The sequence below is a fragment of the Pangasianodon hypophthalmus genome, chromosome 20 (genome assembly GCF_027358585.1).
Source record: "Pangasianodon hypophthalmus isolate fPanHyp1 chromosome 20, fPanHyp1.pri, whole genome shotgun sequence".
Classification (NCBI taxonomy): domain Eukaryota; kingdom Metazoa; phylum Chordata; class Actinopteri; order Siluriformes; family Pangasiidae; genus Pangasianodon; species Pangasianodon hypophthalmus.
This window is the reverse complement of record NC_069729.1, coordinates 7,811,751-7,833,804: the sequence shown is the minus strand read 5'-3', so window position 1 is coordinate 7,833,804 and position 22,054 is coordinate 7,811,751. Positions and strand designations below refer to the sequence as shown.

The 22,054-nt window shown below is 37.5% G+C and overlaps 1 protein-coding gene across 1 annotated transcript in view; it reads right to left on the bottom strand.

The window, feature by feature from the left end:
- Positions 1 to 5,447: 5,447 nt before the first annotated feature.
- Positions 5,448 to 22,054, bottom strand: part of si:ch211-86h15.1 (uncharacterized protein LOC558435 homolog) — a 40,590-nt gene continuing 23,983 nt past the window's right edge. Inside the window, exons 4-10 of the mRNA XM_026935600.3 lie at positions 17,193 to 17,380; positions 16,858 to 16,960; positions 16,474 to 16,763; positions 15,815 to 16,041; positions 14,378 to 14,537; positions 12,905 to 13,022; positions 5,448 to 5,659 (exon numbers count right to left, since the gene is read on the bottom strand). Coding sequence (XP_026791401.3) covers positions 5,614 to 5,659; positions 12,905 to 13,022; positions 14,378 to 14,537; positions 15,815 to 16,041; positions 16,474 to 16,763; positions 16,858 to 16,960; positions 17,193 to 17,380 — 1,132 coding nt within the window. The 3' untranslated portion in view covers positions 5,448 to 5,613. The remainder of the gene's footprint in view (positions 5,660 to 12,904; positions 13,023 to 14,377; positions 14,538 to 15,814; positions 16,042 to 16,473; positions 16,764 to 16,857; positions 16,961 to 17,192; positions 17,381 to 22,054) is intronic.

Below are 22,054 nucleotides of genomic sequence, written 5' to 3'. Positions count from 1 at the left end.
GAATGGCCTAAGGGCCTGACTGCATTTAACAAATCCCGCCAGTCTCATGAAGTATTTTAAGGCTCAATTAACAAAAGGCTGAAGAAAATGTTTCTAATTAATGTGGGCTGGGAAAAAAAATGGAGTGCAGTGTTATGCCTTCCTGAACGATTACTGCCACGCTATGTACCTTCGGCTAATCGTATTAACTGCTGTGACCATTCTCACTCTCTAAGTTGGCAGATAGAAAAACTGGACAGCTGGAGGGCAAAAGGTTGATTTTATATTAGTCAAGTTGTCCCGGTCTGGACGGGGCATACAGTCATAAGATTTTATGGTCCAGATTGATTAGGCAATACCCAGCAAATCTAACTTTTTGACATTTCAATCATGGGAAGGGACAGGATACAATAATATTGTGATTTTTCTGATAAGGTTTTGAGTGGAATGTCATATGACTAGATTTCCATTTGAAGTGGGTGAATTTACATGGAGAATTTGGACCAAAATTACAGTGACAAGCAAAATGAGGCTGCTGAATGTTATCTTTAAATCCTAATGTATGACTAAATGGGATGTTAACTGAACACATAAATAGAGAAATACCTAATATTTATTTCTTTTGGAGCAATCCAGCATTCTACCGATGATGCTGCAGCAGTCTTGCCACATTGTTTTGTGTGTGTGTGTGTGTGTGTGTGTGTGTGGTGTGTGAATTATGTAGCTGTTAACTAAGCATGCAGGTTTTCTCTGTGTGTATGTGTGTGTGTGTGTGTGTGTTTTGTGTGCTTGTTTAGCTTTTAATTGCAGGAAGAATCAGTGGCAGCACTCCTGTCACTGAGAAGGATATGGTTGCCAAGGTAACGATACAGATTTTCAGAGAACAAGGCCTTGACTTCATATGAGGACAAAGTAGGAAGGAGTTGGACAGTACACAGGTGTAATAAATATAACAAGGTCATATTGTTAATTCATGGCATATCACAATAATATTTATGTAGGGTATCCCTGCCTAAGATGGATTTTTTAAAATTCTCCCCTTATCTAACTTTTCAGTAATTAATGTCATTTTTAATGGGGTAGTAGGTCAAAGGGCCTGGGCTTAAAGACATTTCTTCCCTCATCCATACTTAAAATGTATTTCAATTTAGCATGCTGAATATGAATGAAGAACCTTGGAGTGTGAAATCTTCACATCTTTTCAATATGTGTGTTTGCCTATCTAATTTCAGCTGCTACTGAAAATGGTTAAAGGAAAACTCCACCCTGAAACACATTAAATATTTTATACTGAGATATTTGTGATGTTTGTATGGAGACATTAATATTTAATAATGACATAGCCTCAAACGAAATTACGTTGTGAGGCTATCACACTTGACTTATGCCATAGGCTACTATGTAGTGAAATTTTAAAGTAACCCCCATAATTGTTGTTACATTTGAGCAGTTAAGGGTTGACAACATACGAGGTACATTAGAGGTACATTCAACTGTGTCCAAGTAAGTATCATTAATTAGGGTTGAACCACATCACAAAAAACACACAAAGACTTTACCAAAAATTTGGGCATTGTAAAAAGGGAACTTTTTTTCTTTTTCTCAGCCTTTGCATAGGCAAACAAGTATTTCACATGCATTTGAGATGTACAGACATTATCCTTTCCATAATCCCCTTTCCTTCTCCCAATCTTTGCACTATATCTTACAATACAAATGGTTCTGTCCATCATAGACACACTGTCTGGACAGTGTGAGTTTGCCTTTTTGCAGAAATTTATTAGCTCTAAATCAGAATTTTTTGCTATAAAACATGGTCTTGGCAGCCCGCTGAGTATTTTTAAACTAGCACAATCTGGCAACCCTGTCATTAACCGTCTTGTTTGCTCCTCCTTCTCCTCCACTGCAAAGGTTTATAGAGCAAGCATGGGGGCAGAGAAAATCCTGCCCCTATGGATCTAGCACTTGTTTCAGGAGTCATTTAGGTGCAATAATAACTCTGAGGAAGTTAAATGGGGCAGTGAGCGTGCTTCCCCATTATTTCATAACATCTAGAAATGCAAGCAAATCATTGCATTGATCCTGTTGGTGGCAGTAGCTTTGGAGCAGAGTGTACAGATGAGGATTTGAGAGAGAGAGCGAGAGAGAGAGCGAGAGAGAGAGCTTTTCGTGTTTGAGTTACAAAGGGGGAAAAAACATGGATGCCTCCATGAAAGCATGTGTTTTGTTAGCAACAAGCTAGCCAGCTAACATAAGTGATCATGAGTTTATGATTTATTTTTTTTCTCAAAACAGTGATCTGCATGGTCAATGTTATAGATTTAACCACCTAAAGTGTCTATGTCGATTGATCTAAAGTAAATACTACTATACACCTTTTTAAAAAGTAGTGAAGTTTAGCCAAAAATGGCATAAATACCACTGGTGTCACTCTCAGCAGGTAGCTAAATGACATTGTGGGTAACTGTGGATTTCATCATATAATAAATCTTGGCTGCCATTGAAGATCACAAGTTAATTATAAAGATTAATATGGAAGTCATTCAAGGTGGATTTTTCTTTCAAGGAGATATGATGTTTGTTCCTTATGTAGTGCCTCCAGACTACAAATCAATCAAAATGACAGCTTTGCTTTTAAAGCTTATTAGTCTGCCCATGATAACCAACATTATGTGTATTTCCTCATATCTAGATTAAAAAAGATTCCAGGACCAACAAATTATATTAAAAAGATCTGTGAGTCTGATCACTGCTGAAAATAATGTTTAGTAGAAAGGAAAATGTGCAGTCGATTTTTATTCCATGAATGCGTTTCCAGATTACAAATCACATCACCATCACCACCACCACCATCACAGATGTTACTTTGTCTTTGACAACGATCAACTAAACTCCACCGTCACGAAAAGAATTCAGCATTCTTATCCCCACCGTGAAATCCTTACAACTTTACAATAAAGCTTCCTAATTTTAGTCACTACTTAAAGTTGTAGGAGAAATCGTAATGCATGCATGTACAAGACCAGAGTCAATTTTATTTCCTTGAGTGTGCTTCGCCTCAGGGTATGCAGCCTTCAAGAGGGGATTGGACATACCAATGAGCCAGCGCAACTAACAATTCACAGCAGAAATCCCAACAATTATGCACACCATGAACATGTGTCAAGATGTCATAAAGCCTGAACATTTTCCATAAATTATTTAGGCTTTTAGGATAAAAGTGCAACATCACTGTCAGCTCTATAAGGGAAAACTGTGTGTGTGCGTGTATAGAAAGTGGCATGTCTGTATGAAACCGTTTTATATTTCATAACCTGTTACTCTCGCTGTAGAGGAATGATGATTTCCGTCCCTATTGCATTAGTCTTAAGCAGCCTCAGTCAGATATGAAATGAAAGAATGATTTGAAATAACTGGCCCTTGTTTGAACCAGTTGACTTTTCTTTATTTCAGGAGTTATAAAGACATTCATGATGTAGTAAATGGAGTATAAGCATAATAAAGGGAATGATTTTATCGCTGTGTTTATTTGATTTGGGATTTTGTACAGGATGTCTCACCAGCCACATCTCTACATTCACTTTGAAAATCATTGATTACATGGAGCTGTCATCCTAAAGATCAATCACATTTGATGAAATGCTTCAGTCTGAACCTCATGGCAACTCACCCATCTCTGTGGTCTTGTTAACTGTCAGATCCATGTTATATTTGATGTGCAAGATGGCAATACGGCTTATATATACACATCTCCCTTTCTTTAAACAGGTTTCATTCATTTGATTCACCATTCAGAGCAGCATCCAGAAAGAAGTAGTTAGAAATAGGTAAAATAGTTCATACTGCTGTCACATTTTGTATGGCTTATAACTATAGTGGTATATAGTGTCAAAGGTCACATGTACTACCATAGGCACAAAAAAAGTCTGACTACACAGTGACAGGCTAGAGCCAGCAACCAATCAGGGAGTGAGAGGGTGAAAGAGTTCAAGAGTTCAACATGTATGGCGTTACAGTTACCACCCCAGGGTCAATTATTCTACAAAAACAGCACCTCCCAAAGTGTTTTATTCATCTAATACCACAGCAATTTGCCAGCTATTATTATTATTATTATTATTATTATTATTATTATTAAAAGACAATGTCATACTTTTTACCAATTTATAGTTACATTTACTGTTTTGGAACATCCTCAAAACAAGTTAGTATCACTCTTGCTGTAACAGCTATAAACTGTTGTTCTAGACTCTCTGTTTTTCTTTTTCTTGAAGCTAATAGAAGAAAAAAAAACCATGCAGCTTGCCACGTAACTGAGAAACGTCTGTCCTGAAGACTTTCCCCATAATGAAAAACATAAAGGAACAGCAAAACTCTGACACTGGCTTCTTTTAGAAATGATCATTATACTTCAACTTACAGAAATCTTCAGTTTGCAATGTTTATACATTTTCATTATTAAATAATACTTTTTAAAATTAAGTTTATTGTTGGGCCGCCATACCGACTGATTTGTTGCAGTAGAAACGACAACATATTAGAACGAGCAGACTTTTATAAACCACTAATTTACCATGCAACTAACACTAAATTATAGCTGTGCAATTATAGAAAATGAATCCACACCATCTGGCAAATTCATATTCAAGAATTCAATAGCATTGTATCAAGACATCAAGACGTTCCAGTCTAATACTGTATTAAGAAAAATCAGAGTCAGAGTGTGAGCTAAGTGGATAGCGTCAGACAGGCTAAAAGCCAAGTGCATGATGCTCGTGCGAGGTTTTGCATGTTCATCTAGTAATCTGTAAATGGAAGTCACATTGATGTGCACAATAAAATGTACTTTTGGTTCTCAGAACGCTTCTGTAATGCTGAGGAGACAACGAGAATGGCAGCACATGATTATATTATCAGAGTTGATAATGCATCAAACAGCATACTTACCCTACTAAAGAGTATGTCAGAACACCATCTGTGTCTTTAGGTATATTACTTAGTGTGCATTATCTAGTTTGGAACAAAGCCATGAATTCTCTCTGAATGTGCACTAACTTGGCATGCACAGCTGTAGGACTGCAAATTAGAGAAGGACGCCACACAACCCATGTTGCAAATGTGAGTAGCTTTTTTTTTTTAATCAGAGAGGCCAAAATTCTTATATCCAGCAGTGATTTCCTTGATTTATAAATAAGCGTTGTGGAACAAACTGGCCCAGTCCCTCCCCAAAATATACCATAAACACTTTTCACACCTATGAACTGGAAACAGACTACATTCAACATTCAGTGCAGTTTGATCTCAAAAGCATCAGGCTTGTAATGCCAGTGGGAAATGGAGGTCATGGCATAAATGACAAAGACACCGCATTTATTATTTTGAAGTTCATGTATTGAAATTAAGAAAGACAGCTTTCTGTTGAAAAAAAAAAAACGGAAATAATAAACCAAGCAATATCTCTAAGTGAGATTTGGAGTTATGTTCCTAAAAACCCAGAATGTTTAATCTTTCTCCCTATCTAAGCAAAAACAGAGAGAGAGAGAGAGAGAGAGACAGAGACGGAGACAGAGACAGAGAGACAGAAAATCAAAATACATTCAGGGACGTAACAACACAAACTTTATACTGAACACTTTATTCTGAATTTTGTTCATCCGTTGTTCTTCCAGCTGTGGACAACCTGAAAAAAGCAAAAAGAAATAAAACATCACACATGAGAACCCATTACTTTGTACACAATAGCAGCCAACACAAGCATAAAATAAGCAGAGCTTTCCATGCGCTCATAAAAAAAAAAAAGAGCTCTCCTACTTTTAAAGTGTACAGATGGGTGACAAATTAAACAAGAAGTGTCTACAAGCTGTCAGAACAGCTTCAGTGCATCTTGGAATAGATTCTACAAGTCTCTGGGACTGTACTAGAGCGATGAACACCACTCTTCCAAAAGATATTCCCTCAGTTTGTGTTTTAATGATGATGGTAAGCCGTGCTGTCTAATACTTTAGCCCAAAATCTCTAGGTGTTCTATTTATGTTCAGATCTGGTGACTGTGAAGGCCATAACATATGATTTTATAAAGTACTTTTAAAGTAATTTTCATCCTCATCAAACCATGGAGTTATCCTAGAAGAGACCACACCCATAAGGATAGAAATGTTTCATCATAGGATAAATGTGATCCGTGAGAAAAACTTTGTATTGTTTTGGGGACAAGTGGACACAAGCCATGACAGCAAAATGCATAACAGCGTAACAGAGTCACTGTTTTTCACGTTAAATTGTCACCTGTATTCAAGTGGCAAAAAGCATGCTGTGAAAGTGAAAATGGAGAAAGTTCCAAAGTTCCATTCCACTGAAAGACACTAACACAATTGTCATAAAGCAACTACTATTTTTTTTAATTTGATACATAATAAACATCAGCATTATAAAGATATCCATTTATGTGTAGTTTACTGACAGGCTATTCATCCAGGAGTCATTCCAGGTTTAATAAAAATATTTATATTTTATATAAAAAGGACAAATAACATTTACAGACAATAAAATGTATCATATTTTGCAGTGAAAAGTATAGTAAAAGTCATTTATATTTAAATGTACATTTATGGCATTTGGCAGACGCCCTTATTCAGGGCGAATTGCAGAAGGGCTTTGAAGTCTTTATCAATAAATGCATCCTCATACTAGTTCAGTAGGTCGGGGACTAAGTCATTTTAGCAATGTGAAATGAGAAGGACAGTTTATTGTCCATGGTTACGCCAAGGTTGCTGCAGTGACCAGTGCTGAGATCTCTATCTAACTCCCTGTAACTCATTTCTATATTATCTGAGTCACAGGCTGTCTTCAAGACAAGAACCACCCCTTCACTAAGCACTAATCCTAGAAAAAATCCTAGAGTCGAAATTAACGACAGGGATGCCTCTGCTGCCAACAAGTCCAGTTCTTCTTTTTGTTAATTTGTACGCCAGAAATGCCTTTTAAATATACTTGAAAAAATATATTGCAGACATTTGAACTTGATGTGACCTTGACCCTATTCCATATTCTAATCAGTCTATTCTTTGGTTACAAATTAAGTCTCTCTGGATAAGCATGCCTGCCAAATGCTGTAAATATGAATGTAAATGTAATTATCTTGACCGGATTTAATATTATCCTGAGCTGCCAGGCTATAGCAACCAATCACACACTCTAACCTCTCCATTTTAAACCCAATCTACTATAGAAAAACAACATTAGTGACACTTTATGAAAGAGTGACAAGCTTACTATGGGAAATGAGTAATCACTCAATGAGCATCATTCACACCAGTCTCTCCAATCTCATCTCCTGAGGTAAAAGTCCCTCACTGTGTTGGATGAACACAGGCCTCATCGTCACGCTTTACTCCACTGATTACTATCCACTCAAACATCTGTGGTGAAATAATCCCTGATTAATGAGTTCACTGTGTTCTATGGAGTTGGCTAAATTTACCATTTTTTGATTAGGTAATTCAAACATTACACATTTGCTCGCTGCCGTCTCTACAGTGCATAAGACATAATTGTGTCAAGATCATTCACAAACTGAATCAATTAAGCATATCCATTTCACTGTGGCACACTGCAATACAAGAACTTGATCAAAACATGACATTCACTGCATGAGGAAAGCACACCTAGCTAGCAAGGCTTTGAACATCTACTTTAAGCAGACTGTTTTTACCACTGTGTTGTAAAATACTAGCTCCATATTTACCCATATTCTCTTTGGGCACACAGATTTTTTGTTTTATTTATTTTTGGTTTATTGATTGTACAGACATTAAGAAAATTATGGCCCTACCAGTGATATCTGATGGGTTTTCCCTAGACCTCCACACATATGTATGTATAAGCCTTGTTCATTAGTCAATAGACAACAAAATGGACAAAAAAATTGCTCTAAGTGTGAAATGTTATTGCTCAGGAAATTACATCATTACAATGCTATTTAGTTTTATGACCCAATTAATGGCAGCAAAGTAAACAGGAACTCACCCCTGCTGTGGCAATAACAAAATTCCTTTGCTCGCTCTCTCAATTCGGACACCTGCAGAGGGCAGGTGTACTCAAATATGCTGAAATTTCCAAAGAACTAGAGATTAAATATACCACTTTCTGCAAAGGCTTGACATATTTTATTGCATGCCTGGCCTAATCACATCATGTATTCATGTATTGGCATTTTTAAGTCACAGTTGCTCTTCTTTTTTCCTTACATATCTCACTAATGCCTGAGCATCAGTCACTCAATTTACACTTTCAGGCCCAATTTTCTCCTCATGTCTTTTCCATGGGTCTAAATGCAGATGCCACTTTAGTCATTGAAATCAAGTTGAGTCTCAGAGGTGCCAGCAATGCTAACAAGAAACTCCTAGCAGGTAGATAGTTAAAAACGGAATTTTACCCCAAAAACCTTGGCCCACTAAGATCCAGCAAGATTTTCTGACCAACTGATCACACAATACAATTGAATCGCATGCATTTACAGTATGTTCATTCTAGTAGCTGTGAGTTTGAAGCGAATGTATGTGTGAAAATAATATATAAAAAAAAAGATAAACAAAATAATAGAAATAATAGAAATATAGCAATAAAATAGATCGGTGTGTATGTACATATGCTAGAGTTCTATTTGTATATGTACGTGTGCAATATCCTTGGTCTTTATATACATGTGCAGTCTCTGTGGAATGACAATTAACTGTTGAATGTGTGTTTGTGACACTCAGTGGAGTAGGAGGTACTGGGTATTGTGGCATTGTAGAGTCTGATGGCTGATGGCACAAAAGAGCCCCCCAGACGTCTTGAGACATCTGTGGCTGAACGTCCACGATTTTCCATGATAGCTTTCAGCTTCCCTCTCATCTTCTTCTCAATCACTGCCTCCACATTGTCCAGTTCCATCCCCACCACAGAGCTGGCCTTCCTCAGTAGCTTGCCCAATTTTTGGCACTACAAGTGCCAATACCACCTCCCCAGCACACCACAGCAAAGAAGATAACGCTGACCACTATAGACTGATAAAACATCCGTAGCAGCCTAATGCACACATTAAGGGACCAGAGCCTTCTCAGAAAGAACATCCTGCTCTGTCCCTTCCTATAGAGTGCCTCAGTGTTGTCTGACCAGTCCAGTTTGTTGTTGAGTTGCACCTCTAGGAACGTGTAGGTGTCCACTATCTCCACTCCCTCCCTCCTTATGGTGACAGGGGTGGGGGGCCTCTTGCTGTGCCGAAAGTCCACCACCAGCTCCTTGGTTTTCTCGATGTTGAAGTGAAGGTGGTTGCTGTCATACCATCCTATGAAGCTTTTGATATGGTCTCTGTACTCCTTCTCCTTATTATCTGTGATACAGCCGACAATGGAGGAGTCTTCTAAGAACTTCTGTAGGTGGCACATTCCCAAATCAGATGTCAGAGGTATAGAGGGTGAACAAGAATAGTGACAGTACAGTTCCCTGGGGTGCACCAGTGTTGCTTGCCACCACGACTGACAAGCAGCCTTGCAGCCTGACCTACTGCAGCCTGTCGGTGAGGTAGTCTGTAATCCAGGCCACAAGGTCCTGGTCCACCTGCATCACAGAGAGCTTCCCAGCCAGCCGGACTGGCCGGACCGTGTTAAAAGCACTCGGGAAGTCAAAGAACATGATCTTCACAGTGCTTTGTGGCCTCTCCACGTGTGTGTAAGCTCTCTGAAGCAAGTAGATGATGGCATCCTCCACACTGATGTCAGCCTAGTACGCAAACTGCAATGGATCCAGGCAGTCACGTACCGGGGCCTGAGGTGCTGCAGAACCAGCCTCTCAAGGGCCTTCATTACACGTGATGTTAAGGCCACAGGGCCAAATCGTTGCCAAGTGGGCACAGGGACTATGCAGGATGTCTTCCAGATCTTTGGCACCTTCATCTGTCTCAGAGAGAGGTCAAAAGATGCCAAAAACCCTCCTGCCAGCTGCTCCACACACACTTTATGCACCCTTGGGTTGTGCTCTAAGCAACAGTAAAAGTACAGCAAGGCAAAAGTTTGATGTTGTTACTACTTGATAATTAGCTACTCCTCTATTTTTACTAAAGAGAGATCCAAGTCCCACCTTCTTGTTTTCTACTGGCTCACACAATCGAGGTTCACAAATTCCCAGGTAAAAGTTAATGCCTTTGCAAAGTGAAAGTTACTGCTACTTGAAACAAGTACATCTTTCATGATCACTATCAATTCCCCTTTAATGAATTGGTTTTTCTATCAATTTTATTAATGTTCAGTGTCTGACCTCTGTTTTAGCTGAAAAAGCAGAGAAGCTCAGTTTTCAGGTGGCTCCCATATAACCATAGCAAGGGGTCAAAAAGGGTTCTGCTATGTCTAAAACTGTAGATGTTGGCACCTCTGCAATCTTTGTGACTGAAAAAAATCAGTTCCTCACTGTGAGAAAACTGAGAATGTGAACCCCTTTGCAGCTAAAGTAGGCATATGAGCTAGGCATAGCATAGGACAGTTATTGGCTGAATATCAGATTGTTTCATAGGAAAAATGCATGACTGTTTTGCTTCAGTTTATGACACTGTATATTTCATAGTAACTGACTCTGCCACATATTGTAGTACACACCATTAGTTAAATTGCCACACATAGACAGGGTTTTACACGTGTATCCTCTTATAACTTCTAACTAACTCCAATTTGACACAGAGTTTACTAGTGATAGAACAAATCTCAACACTGCATAGAGCAGACATACAAATTACCCAACACACACTGGGATTCGATTAAATCCTCTGCCACACTCATTCTTTTGTTCTTGCTCAACACACTGCCAGCAAACATGCACAAAGACACAAAGGTGGGCTTTAAAAGGAAAACACACAAACCATACACATTCCAATACATGCTCTATGTATGTGTATACATTAAAAGACATATCAAAGCTAGATTTATCACATATATAACATACTTGTGATATTAGTGTTCCAGTGCTGGCTGCATAAGCCCTCCCTGTCTTTTAAAGATAAAAAGACATCAATATAATGATTTGTTTTAGCATCCACATCAGATTATTTGCTGTTAACCAGTGTCATAAGGCAGATCATTTTGGATATTTGTGGAAACACCACCACCAGCAGAATAGTATGAAGAAGCAAGGCTGGGGCTGATTTCTTTCTAGCCCAGACTGTAGATTCATGCAACCATGTCAGGTGGCATGCCCCCGAGGTTAGATCTTTAAATGCACTGATGGTTTTCAGCCATAACGTCATCAGCAGTGATTGAGAAAATGTATATGAAATATAGTTGCATGCTTAATGAATGTGTACTCAATAATCATTTATTCCACAAAATGCCCTAGTAGGAAAAACTTACAGTAGATACACTATGCACATGTTGTCCAATCAAAGTACACACAAAAGGACAGACGGCAGAAACATACATTTTTTGTTTTTCTGTTTTAAATGAAAGGGTTACAACTTTTCTGTTTACCATGTTTAGTATTTGGAGGAAACACCTCATCAGATCAGTAGAGAAATATCTTGAAATGCTTATAAAAATTGATGTCAACTGTTATTTTGTCATTCCTCTATATGACTAGTATACATCAGAATGAAATGTTGTTTCTCGAGGACCATAGTGCAACACATAACATTACAGCAGCACAGTACACAAGACTACATAAAGTGCAAATACACAACAGCGTGAGACGAGTACACGTAAGTACACAGAAAAATATACACAGAACAATAAATACACAGAACAGTAAATACACAGGACAATAAATACTCAGTGCAGTGCATGTTGACTACAATGGGCTGTAAACTACTGAGTAGTGTAGCAGTGATAAATGTAGCAGCTATATTATCAGCAATGTTAGCAGCAATGTTAGCAGAAAAAAAAGAGTCTCATAAACAAAAAGTGTCTAATGCAGCACTGTAATGTGCAGGTGTGCAGTGGTATCGATTCATACTGAGCTAGAGCTTTGACTAGCCCAGGTGAGAGTTTGGAGGCAGCAAGGTATTGAGTAATCTGACTGCCTCAGGGAAGAAACTGTTGGTGGTGCCAAGCATGCTCTGGTACCTTTTGCCAGGCAAGAGCGTAAAGAGTCCATGCGAAGGATGGGAGGTTTGCAGTGGTTGTTGTACGAGGTGTCACTGGTGGGTAGTTTTTGCAGCTGTTCTCACAAATAGCTTTAGGGTCTTTCTGTCAGAAACTGTGCAGTTCCTGTACCAAACCCTTTCTATCATTTCTATCATCCTTCTGCAGAAGGTGGTGTACCTGCAAATCTGCCTTTATGTGTATGTGTGTGTGTGTGTGTAATAGTACGCCCCACATCATTCTTATGATGCCATTGATGAGACCTTGTGATATAATGAATTACTCCTCCCTAATAGTTTCATTGTCAAGCTATTGATAGATTTTAAAGTTTAGCCCTCCCATCTAATATCACAATCAGCTGTCACTGTAGTGTGCTAATAATAACTCTATAGAAAATAGGGGTGTTTATAATCATTTGGGGATAGAATGGGATGATACGCTTGTGCACTCAGTTTGACTGATGTACAAAGTGATGCAAGTTGTTACTTACCATCAAGTTTTCAAATACAAGATGTGTCTAAATGACTGATATTTTACAGAATGAGAAAGACTTCTCTAGTTTTCTAAACATTCAAATTAGTTAGTGATTAATCAACTACAGTAGGTTATAGTAGCATAGATTGAGTAAGATTAATATTAAGAAACAATAATATATTGCATATTTATAGAATATAGCAGTCAGTCAGAATTTTCAAGGCTAAGTCAAAGCAAGGCCAAATCAAGTCTCAAGTCATAGACAAGTGAAACTCAGTCAAGTCATAGAATTTGTGACTCAAATTTGCTTGTATCCGACAATTTAATGCTAAATGCTAAACACAAACCTGTGTCGCTCTTTGCGTCCACCTCCACGATCTGATGCCAGGTTGAACCAACGAATGGCGTGTTTGCTGATCTCTTCTTCAGTGGCATTACTGCTTACCTTGCAGTTTCGCACAGCTCCTGATTAAAACATCAATATATTAATACAGTTGTATGCATCCCTCACAAAATTGCATGTTTTGTTGATTTTTGAAGCGAAAAGAAGTAAGCACAGCCTCTGCAGCAAACTATTTTAATAACTAACTGTTTTATTTGCAAATGTTAATGCACAGTTACCTTATATTTGATGAAATTAAAAAAATAGAACTGTGGCATGTGCAAAAGTTTGGACACCCTACTAAATCACTACTTAGTAACACCCCTTTGGCTGATCTCTTTTCAGCTTCAGTTTCTTGACTGACCATGTCACATTTGCTTTCAGAATTTGCTGATATTTACTGTAATCGATTCTTTCATCTACCTGTGCAGTGTTTCTTGTGCCACCATCTGCCACACAACTTCAAAGCATAGTATAGATCCATCCTAATGCTTAATAGTTGTCAAGGTGTTCTTTTCATCAAATGCTGCTCCTTTTTTCTCCAAATATACCTTTGGTGAATGTGGCCAAAGAGTTCCAGTTACTTCATCAGTCCACAGCACTTATTTCCAAAATATATCTGGCTTCTCTATGCATTGTTTTGCATACATCAGACATTGACTTATGTGATGAAGTAACAGGTAAGGTTTCTTTCTGATGACACTCCCATGCAGATCATATAGTTCGTGCTATCATTTGGGGATTTTGCTTGGTCTTTCTGCCCAGGATATGGTCAGTTCTATCTGAGTGTTTTCTTGGTCTTCCAAATCTTGCCTTGACTTCCACAGTTCCCCTTAACTGACATTTCTTAATGACATTTCAGACAGTGGAAATTGTGAGTTGGAATGCTTTGATATCTTTTTATAGCCTCTCCCTGCTTTGTAGGCATCAATTAGATTCATTTTCAGATCCTCAGTCAGTTGCTTAGAGTTGCCCATGGTTGCTGAGTGTTAGCACAAGATTGAAGAAGTCAGAGAATTAATTTTGCTCTGGAATTGTCAACAGCTGACAATTTATAATGACAAATCTTAACCTGAGTAAGAAGTCTTAACAAGACAATTAAGGCCTAACAAGTTAATGAATTTGTGAGACTTTACAACTGAAACCAAACTTGTACATGCCATAATTACTATTTCATTTCTTTACTATTTTTTCTGATTTTTTTATTATTTTTTTTTTTTTACAGTCATCAAATTTAAAGCAACTGTGTATTAACATTTGCAGAAATTTTTTTAAATGGTTTGCTGCAGAACTGTGTTCACTTCTTTTCACTTCAAAAAATCAACAAAATATGTAATTTAGCCAAGGTGCCCAAATTTATGCATACAACTGTGTATATTATAATCACATATTTATAGGGCAAAATGAAAAATGTCTAATTAACCCCGGTAATACATACGGATAAGAAGCCCCTTTGTGTTCATTCCACTGAATTTCAGCTTTTGATTGGCCCCCTTCCAGCAGATTTTTTTGCTAACGTTGTCACTGAAAATATGAGCCAGGATGTTCCAGGTCACCTTCTTGACATCTTGCCCTCCCAGCGTTGATAGAATTTTTATCTGTTAGTAAGGAAAAAACAATTTAGTAAACCACTGCGTCATTGATATGAAGGACTACTAGGTTTTTTCTTTTCATTGATGCACACAAAGACTACTTGGATGCAAATAACTTGTTCGTGTAATCATAGTAAACAAACAGATAAACAAACAAACAAACAAATAAGATGAGTAACACTTTTGGGCAACTACAATGGATATGAAAAGTCTATACACCTCTGGTTTGTGATGTAAGAAAAAAGGAAACCAAGGTAAATCATGTCAGAACGTGGTCTGCAAAGAGCTTACAAAGCATGCATGGTATCTCTCTTGTTGAAAGAAATCAGGAGAGGAGTATAAAAGAATTAAAAGAAGACCAATTACAAAAGGTATAATAATTCCATAATTCCAAAAGGTATGTTTGGTGCAAAAAAGAAAAGCACATCACCAAAAGAACACCATACCCACAATGCAGCATGGTGGTGGCAGCATCATTCTTTAGGGCTGCTTCAGCCAGAACTGTGGGTTTTATCAAGGTGGAGGGAATCATGAATAGCTACAAATACCAGTCGATTTTAGTGCAAACCTATCAGGTGTCTGCTAGTAAGCTGAAGATGAAAAGGAAATTCACCATTCAGCATGACAGTGACCCAAAGCAACAAAGGAATGGTTTAACCAAAAGAAGGTCAATGTTTTTGAATGGCCTAGCCATAGCCCAGACCTGAATCCAACTAGAAATCGGTGGGGTGACCTGAAGCAGGCTGTGCACAGGAGATGCCCTTACAATTTGATGGATCTAGAATGTTTCTGCAAGAAAGAGTGGGAAAATATTGCCAAGTCAAGATGTGACCCAAAAAGACTGAATGGTGCAAAAGGTGCTTCAACTAAGTATTAGTTCAGGGGTGTGCACACTTATGCAACTAGGTTATTTTTTTTATTCCCTAAAAAAGTTTCTGATTGTTTTCACTTAATTTTTATACATTGTAAATTCACATTGAGGGTAGAAAAAGTTCTGACATGATTTATCTTATATATATATATATATATATATATATATATATATATATATATATATATATATATTTTTTTTTTTTTTTTTTTTTTTTCAAAAAACTGCCATTTTAACAGGGGTGTGTAGACATTTTATATCCATTGTATGTGAGACAGAATACAGATAACATTTATCATAACAAAAAAATGCTGGCAGTTAATGACTTGTGTAGTATTTCTGTCTATGTTTAGGTTGGGGTACATAAATCGCATTGAAATCTGCAACAAAGATGAAAAATGTTACTGAATACCAAGTTATTTTTGGATCCAGCATTTGTGGCTTCAGCGAGCCAGGCTTCGAAATGTTCCACATCCTCTATGGTATCCAGTGGGAATTTCAAGTCCTCAGGTGTGTCAAAAAAGCTCTGGAGTTCTGTATTTGCATCCAGTTTGGTGTTCAGTCCATTCAGCATTCCCAGTATTTGGGTTTGTTCATGCTTAACCTGCTCCATGAGTGTCAACATATGGAGCTGAGCAGCTATAAAGTTAAAAAAGTAAATAATTAAAATGGTGCAAAACCAGATTAGTTTTTTTACCAAATATAGTGCTATCTAAAAAAGCAGTTTCACACCATTAAATACACCTATTTAAAATAATAAATGGAAGCTTATCTGTTTGGGCAGAGTGCACAGATAAGGAGGTGAAAGAGCTGGACAGACTAAAGGAATGAAGTACCGCTGCATGACTCTCTTAGTTAGAGATGATGCAAGGCCTAAATTCCACTGCACCACTATCAGCAGGTAGTCAAACAGCATTGTGAATAATGTAGGAAACCGTTAACCAACATATTAAAGTTTAAACTAAAAAAATCAACTCAGAATTTCATTGCAAAATAAGTCTTGGAAGTCAGTGAAGATCATATGTACATTAACGCAGGTCATTCAGGGTGGACTTTTCCTTTAAAACTCACCAGTGCATAGAATTGGTCCAGTTCCTGTCCTTACTCTACAAGTTGGATGGAAAAGAAGTTGAGCCTCCCAACTGCTTGTGTTCATTTCAGGACAGGATATAACTGTTGCAGGAGGAGCCAGTAGTGGAGGAGTCATTTTAGAGGCCGTGGAATGAGGCTTGGTTGGACGAGCCACAGTTTGTGTTGATGAAGATGGAAATCGGTGAACTTTTTGATGAGTTCTTTGTTTCTTCACAGGGGTCCTTGACTCATTCGGATCACTATCAACATCAGATTCTCCAATATAATGACTGGAAAAGAATGTAGCACAAATGACTACTGTGCATTTTCAATACCATTATTTTTTACTTTAAATAAGCTTTTTTAAAAAATTCTGAAACTAACATTGGCTTGGGTTTTGCGTTCACCTCCTCCCCTTCATCCGACTGCACATCAGAAGTGCTGCAGGATAAGGATTTCAGAGCCTGGTGTGCTGCTGAATAGTTGTCTGAAACATAAATATTGAACGAATTTAACATCTCTGGCACTTCTTTTAAGAATAACTACCACCGACTCAAATTACTGACAACCACCTACTGAGACAGACTCACTCACTTGGCTGGTGCCAATATTATTATTATTAGATGTGATTACAGAAAGAATGGATAAATGTATGGCTTTAAATAAGTCTGCATGATTGTTTTTAATTTTAGCCTGTTAACACTACCTGTCTAACCTACCATACGTCTTTAGGACAGTGCAGTTATAGCGGTCCCAGTCTTCGCCAGGCGTCTCTCTTCGTTGAACTGCTCTTTCCATACGTTTGTCTGTTTTATAATTTGGCCAAAGTGTCTCTCCAGCATTATACCACTCAGCTGGCACAACTGCAACAGTTTCCATTCCTGAGAATTTAACCATGTGGAACATTCTGCAATAAAAACATAAATGGTTGTATTAGATCTATACTTAATGTTTAGCATTCTGTAACAAATTTACATACATTATACCTGACTAGGGAAATATGAATTTAAGACTCTCTGGTACACATCCTGATCAGTTATGGCAATGATGGAAGACTATAACAAAGCACTAGAGGTTGTTACTAGGTCATACTGAGCAGCATCTTTTCATATTACACACAGAACTATTGAAGAAAGAAAACGTTATGGATAATAAAAATGTGTCTTATGAAACAACAACCACAGGGTCTACCCTGGCAATGTTCATTTAACAACTACATTTAAAATAACTAATTGAATCAATACAAAGGTTTTTGTTTTTGTTTGTTTGTTGGTTTTTTCCACCACCACATTGCCCCTGGAAACTAAAAAACATCATTAATTAATTGTATTTTTCATTAATACAATATGTAACAACAAATTAATTATAGTGCCAATATGATTTTTACAATGAAGAATGACAAACAAAACATGTACACTGATCATACAAGTTAATATATTTGAAATTAATTAAATAGTATGTTTATGTTATATGGAACAGCAGATCTGCTGTGAAGTAACGGGCCATTTTAAAAAAAGGAAATGCTAAACTGAAATTGTATTTGCACAAGCACCACACAAAGCGAGCACAGGCACAGGCACAGGCGCAGAGGGTTGAGCAGCCACTGAGACTGCTCAGAGCAATGCCAGAGCAGAGTTAAAAGAGCTGAGCAACCCATGGAGAGCAGACATGTATCTCGCATGGAAGATCAAGGCCTGGAGAAATACATTGCTCAAGCTTGGATCTGGAGTCCCACCACAGCAGTCAGCTGGCGGACAAATTCGATGGACAAAGGTAGAAGAAGAAGAAAAAAAAATCGCCTCCTATTCATATCTGTATTTGTATCTGTTTAGGATACATCGTCTGTTCAATCCAAATGAGATATTAATATTCCATTGCCAAATTATAATGCCAAATTTTACATTATGTCTGAAGATTTGCCATATTTCAGTTGCGTAAGTGAAATAATGATCTCAATCTCAATTTTGAGCCTCCTATCACCTGTGGGACAAATTGCAATTGTAATTAAGTCTTGAGTTCCTCCAGTGACTCATCCAGTGAATAGGTTTTCAGTGACAAACCTCTATTAATTGTTAGCTAATCTCACTAGCCAGACGTCCCACTTTGGTCTCATATGTTTCATCAGTAAATGTGGCCAAGAACCGCTTCACAGATGACCAATGATAGACCGTTTCCCACGGCCCATTGCCAAACATGTGAGATTATAGTTTACTCATCACTAAGTAGAGATGGCACCAAACTGTTACCCACGGCACAGATCGGTATCAGGGAGATACTAACAATAATTGATGGATTGGATATCAGAGAAACCAAGAATGAATCAAATGGAAAAGACTGGAATTGTATTTGGAAAAGATTTTTTTTGGAAACGCAAATGTTTACATATAAAGAGTCTTGATTGTATTTTTATTATATTTATTACATTTGCATTGTAAGTGATTTTTGTGTGAAAGCTCTAGTTTTGTGTAAGTCATGTTTTTAGCTGTTGACCTGTATTAACAAGTGTTTCAGTTTAAAAATAATCATTTTAAAGCTTAAATGATTTTTGTGCCATTTCTACCACTAAGTGCTTCATACAAAACACCAAGAACTTAAAAAGACTTAATTCTGTGTCATTTTTCAGCCCAGTTTGAAGTCCACATGCCCCAAAAAACTCAGTGTGTGCAATAGTTCTCATTGGAAACCAGTGCACAGTGTGAAAAGATCCTGAAGGTTGCGGCCTGAAAAGTGTACAAAACACAATGTGTCTCTAGCATTATACTACTCAAATGGCACAATTGCAACAGTTTCCATTCCTGAGAATTTATTAACATGGAACATTCTGCAATAAAAAAACATTAACGGTGGTATTAGTTCTACAAATAATGTTTAGCATTCTGTAATAAACCTGACTAGGCCAGTATGAATTTAAGACATTCCTGATCAGCTATGCCAATGATGGAAGATGACCACAAAACAGTACACAGAAGTGTGAAAAAACAATCAGATTGCAACCTTCAAGATACTGAAGACTGCAGCCTGAAAAAATGTACAAAACACAATCTTCACAATGTTGCCATTCAATTTCATGGTGGACGTTGAAGTAAGATGGTCATAGATCTAGAAGCAACTGCACTCTTAAAATTGTGTTAGTTACTGAAAGGTGTGAATTCAAATCCTAGGACTTCCAGTGCATATCTACTTCTAAGACCTAGACTGTATATGTCTTCACATCATGCTGGAGGAGACGACCTGGCTTTCATAATGTATCACAACCTGATATGGTCGATGTGAGGTCCATCATGGCTTAACAAAGATAGATGTATCATTAGCAAGCTTTTTTCTTCTACTTCCCTAACCCATTAGTGGACCATACAGTCACTTTCCTGGCACTGCAATGCTCTGTTAGGGGATCAGCTTAGAGTCAGTGGCTGCATTCATTACCTAGCACTGTGCTCAGGACACAAACATTGTTTATACTTCCATGTGTTTTAAAAGCCCTTCAGGCTCAAACAGCACCCACAGAGCAGGTTCACTACGAACAGACTGTAAGGGAAATGAAAATTACAAACGACTTCACTGTTATGCAACAGGTTGAAAAATAAACGGCACACTGAATAATTACAAAATCAGGACTGACTCAGGCAGATATTAGGAGAGCGTGCAAGCTTTAATAAATGCCTGCAAGCATTAAAAGCAAATATGTGAACACTGCAGACACCTACACTGAGACAAATGTATCACCTTTAGTGGCTTGTATAGGATGTTGTGTAACATTTTGCATCCTTCTGCATTTTATCCCCAATACGTTTTAAGTAAGGTTTATATAACGCAAGGTTCAAAATGGTGCAACTTTTTATTATCGACCTCTAGCTACACTTTTCCCAATCTTTTTTTTTTCTATCCACTTGCAAAGGGTAGAGTCATCAGTTTACAGACAATAGTCTGCACGGTTTTATTCCATCCAATAGTGTTGTGTTGTCCTGTCTAGTTAGTGTGCAGTTAGTGTTTATTGTATTATTTTTAGGTCTCACGCTCTTATGTATTTGCACTTTATGTAATCCTATGTACCATACTACAGCACTGTTATGTGTTGCATTGTGGCTCTAAAGAATGCATGTTATATAGAGGAATGTCAATCCAATTGACTTGACTTCAATTGAGACTTAAAATAAAAAAATATATATATATTTTTTAAAAAGGAAAGAGAATATAAACCATTTTGTAAAAAGTGGTCACATGCTCAATCTGGGGAAAAACACACCGAGTACGGAACACAAATAGTGTAATATGTCTGCCCCCTTGTGTTTTTTGGAAGACACTGCTGAAAAGCCCATAAATTCTTATTTAAGGAAATTCTTTTATATTCTTTTATATTCTTAATATAGCGTTAATATCAGAATTAAGTGTTAAGAGTTAATTATAATTATTGTAAGTGTATCAAGGCATTGGCAGTTCAGAAAAAGGAAATTCAAGAAAAAGGTTGCAATATAGCATAGCATACATGAAGAGAGATGAGATAACCAGAGATTGATTTTTCCAGTGCGTTTTCCCATGTAGTGTATCAGACAATCTACTTAGCAACACCAAGTTACATTACACAAAGTATGTGTTTTGTGTGTGAAAACAACTTACATAATGGATCACAAGAGGCAGCAATAGATATGCCAACTGTTTATTTACTGAATTATACACAACAGAATACGTACTGGTGACATTAACAGGATATAGTGAATGTCTTTTTTCTAGTCTATTTGTTATGAATGCAACACACAGCTTTACAATACTAAAGTCATAAAATGTTGACCATTGTTTGCAATATTAAAACACCAAAATGTTAAAAAGATATAATAAAGAAATAAAGTACAAAGGCATCTAGCAAGTGTCCTTAAATTTCCATCACGTTTGCAGTGTAAACTTTACACCGCTTTACATGTGTGTTCTTCACACTTAGGTGTTTAAAACGTTTCCCACATTTTGGACACATGAATGGTTTCTCCCCTGTATGAATCCTAATGTGTGTCCGAAGGTGGCCTTGTTGTTTGAATTTGTTGCCACAATAATGGCAGTCGTACGGTCTCTCGCCGGAATGAACTCGCTCGTGAATTCTGACATCTGAAGCTCGTCTGAAAATCTTTCCACACAGCTGGCACTGATTTTTGTCCAGAGACCGTAGGTGGCTGTCCATTGTGGTGCAAGGCCAGTAAGTGTTACAGTGTATTTGCCTGGGCTTATGCACCAGCTGCTCCCTTTCTTCATCCAGAAGCCTCTGGGCAAATGAATGGCTATAAGCAGAGACAGTCAATAAACATTAGTTGAACACGATACAGACAGAGTATTTCAGCACTTAATCAAGTACCACAATTTCTGATCTACAAATGAGGTCAAACTCACTAGCAATTCAAATATGTCTGTATTTCATTGTGCCCTTTTCAAATCATGAACTGCTTGAACGAGATGCTTTTTTTCATGAAATAGTCTCAAAAGTAACGCACATATCTTCATTTGATTGGATGATCATGGCCATTCTGTGCTTTAATGTCTATTCTCTTACTGTTATTACCATCTATTAATATCATTATTATTGTTGCAGGTTACAGCC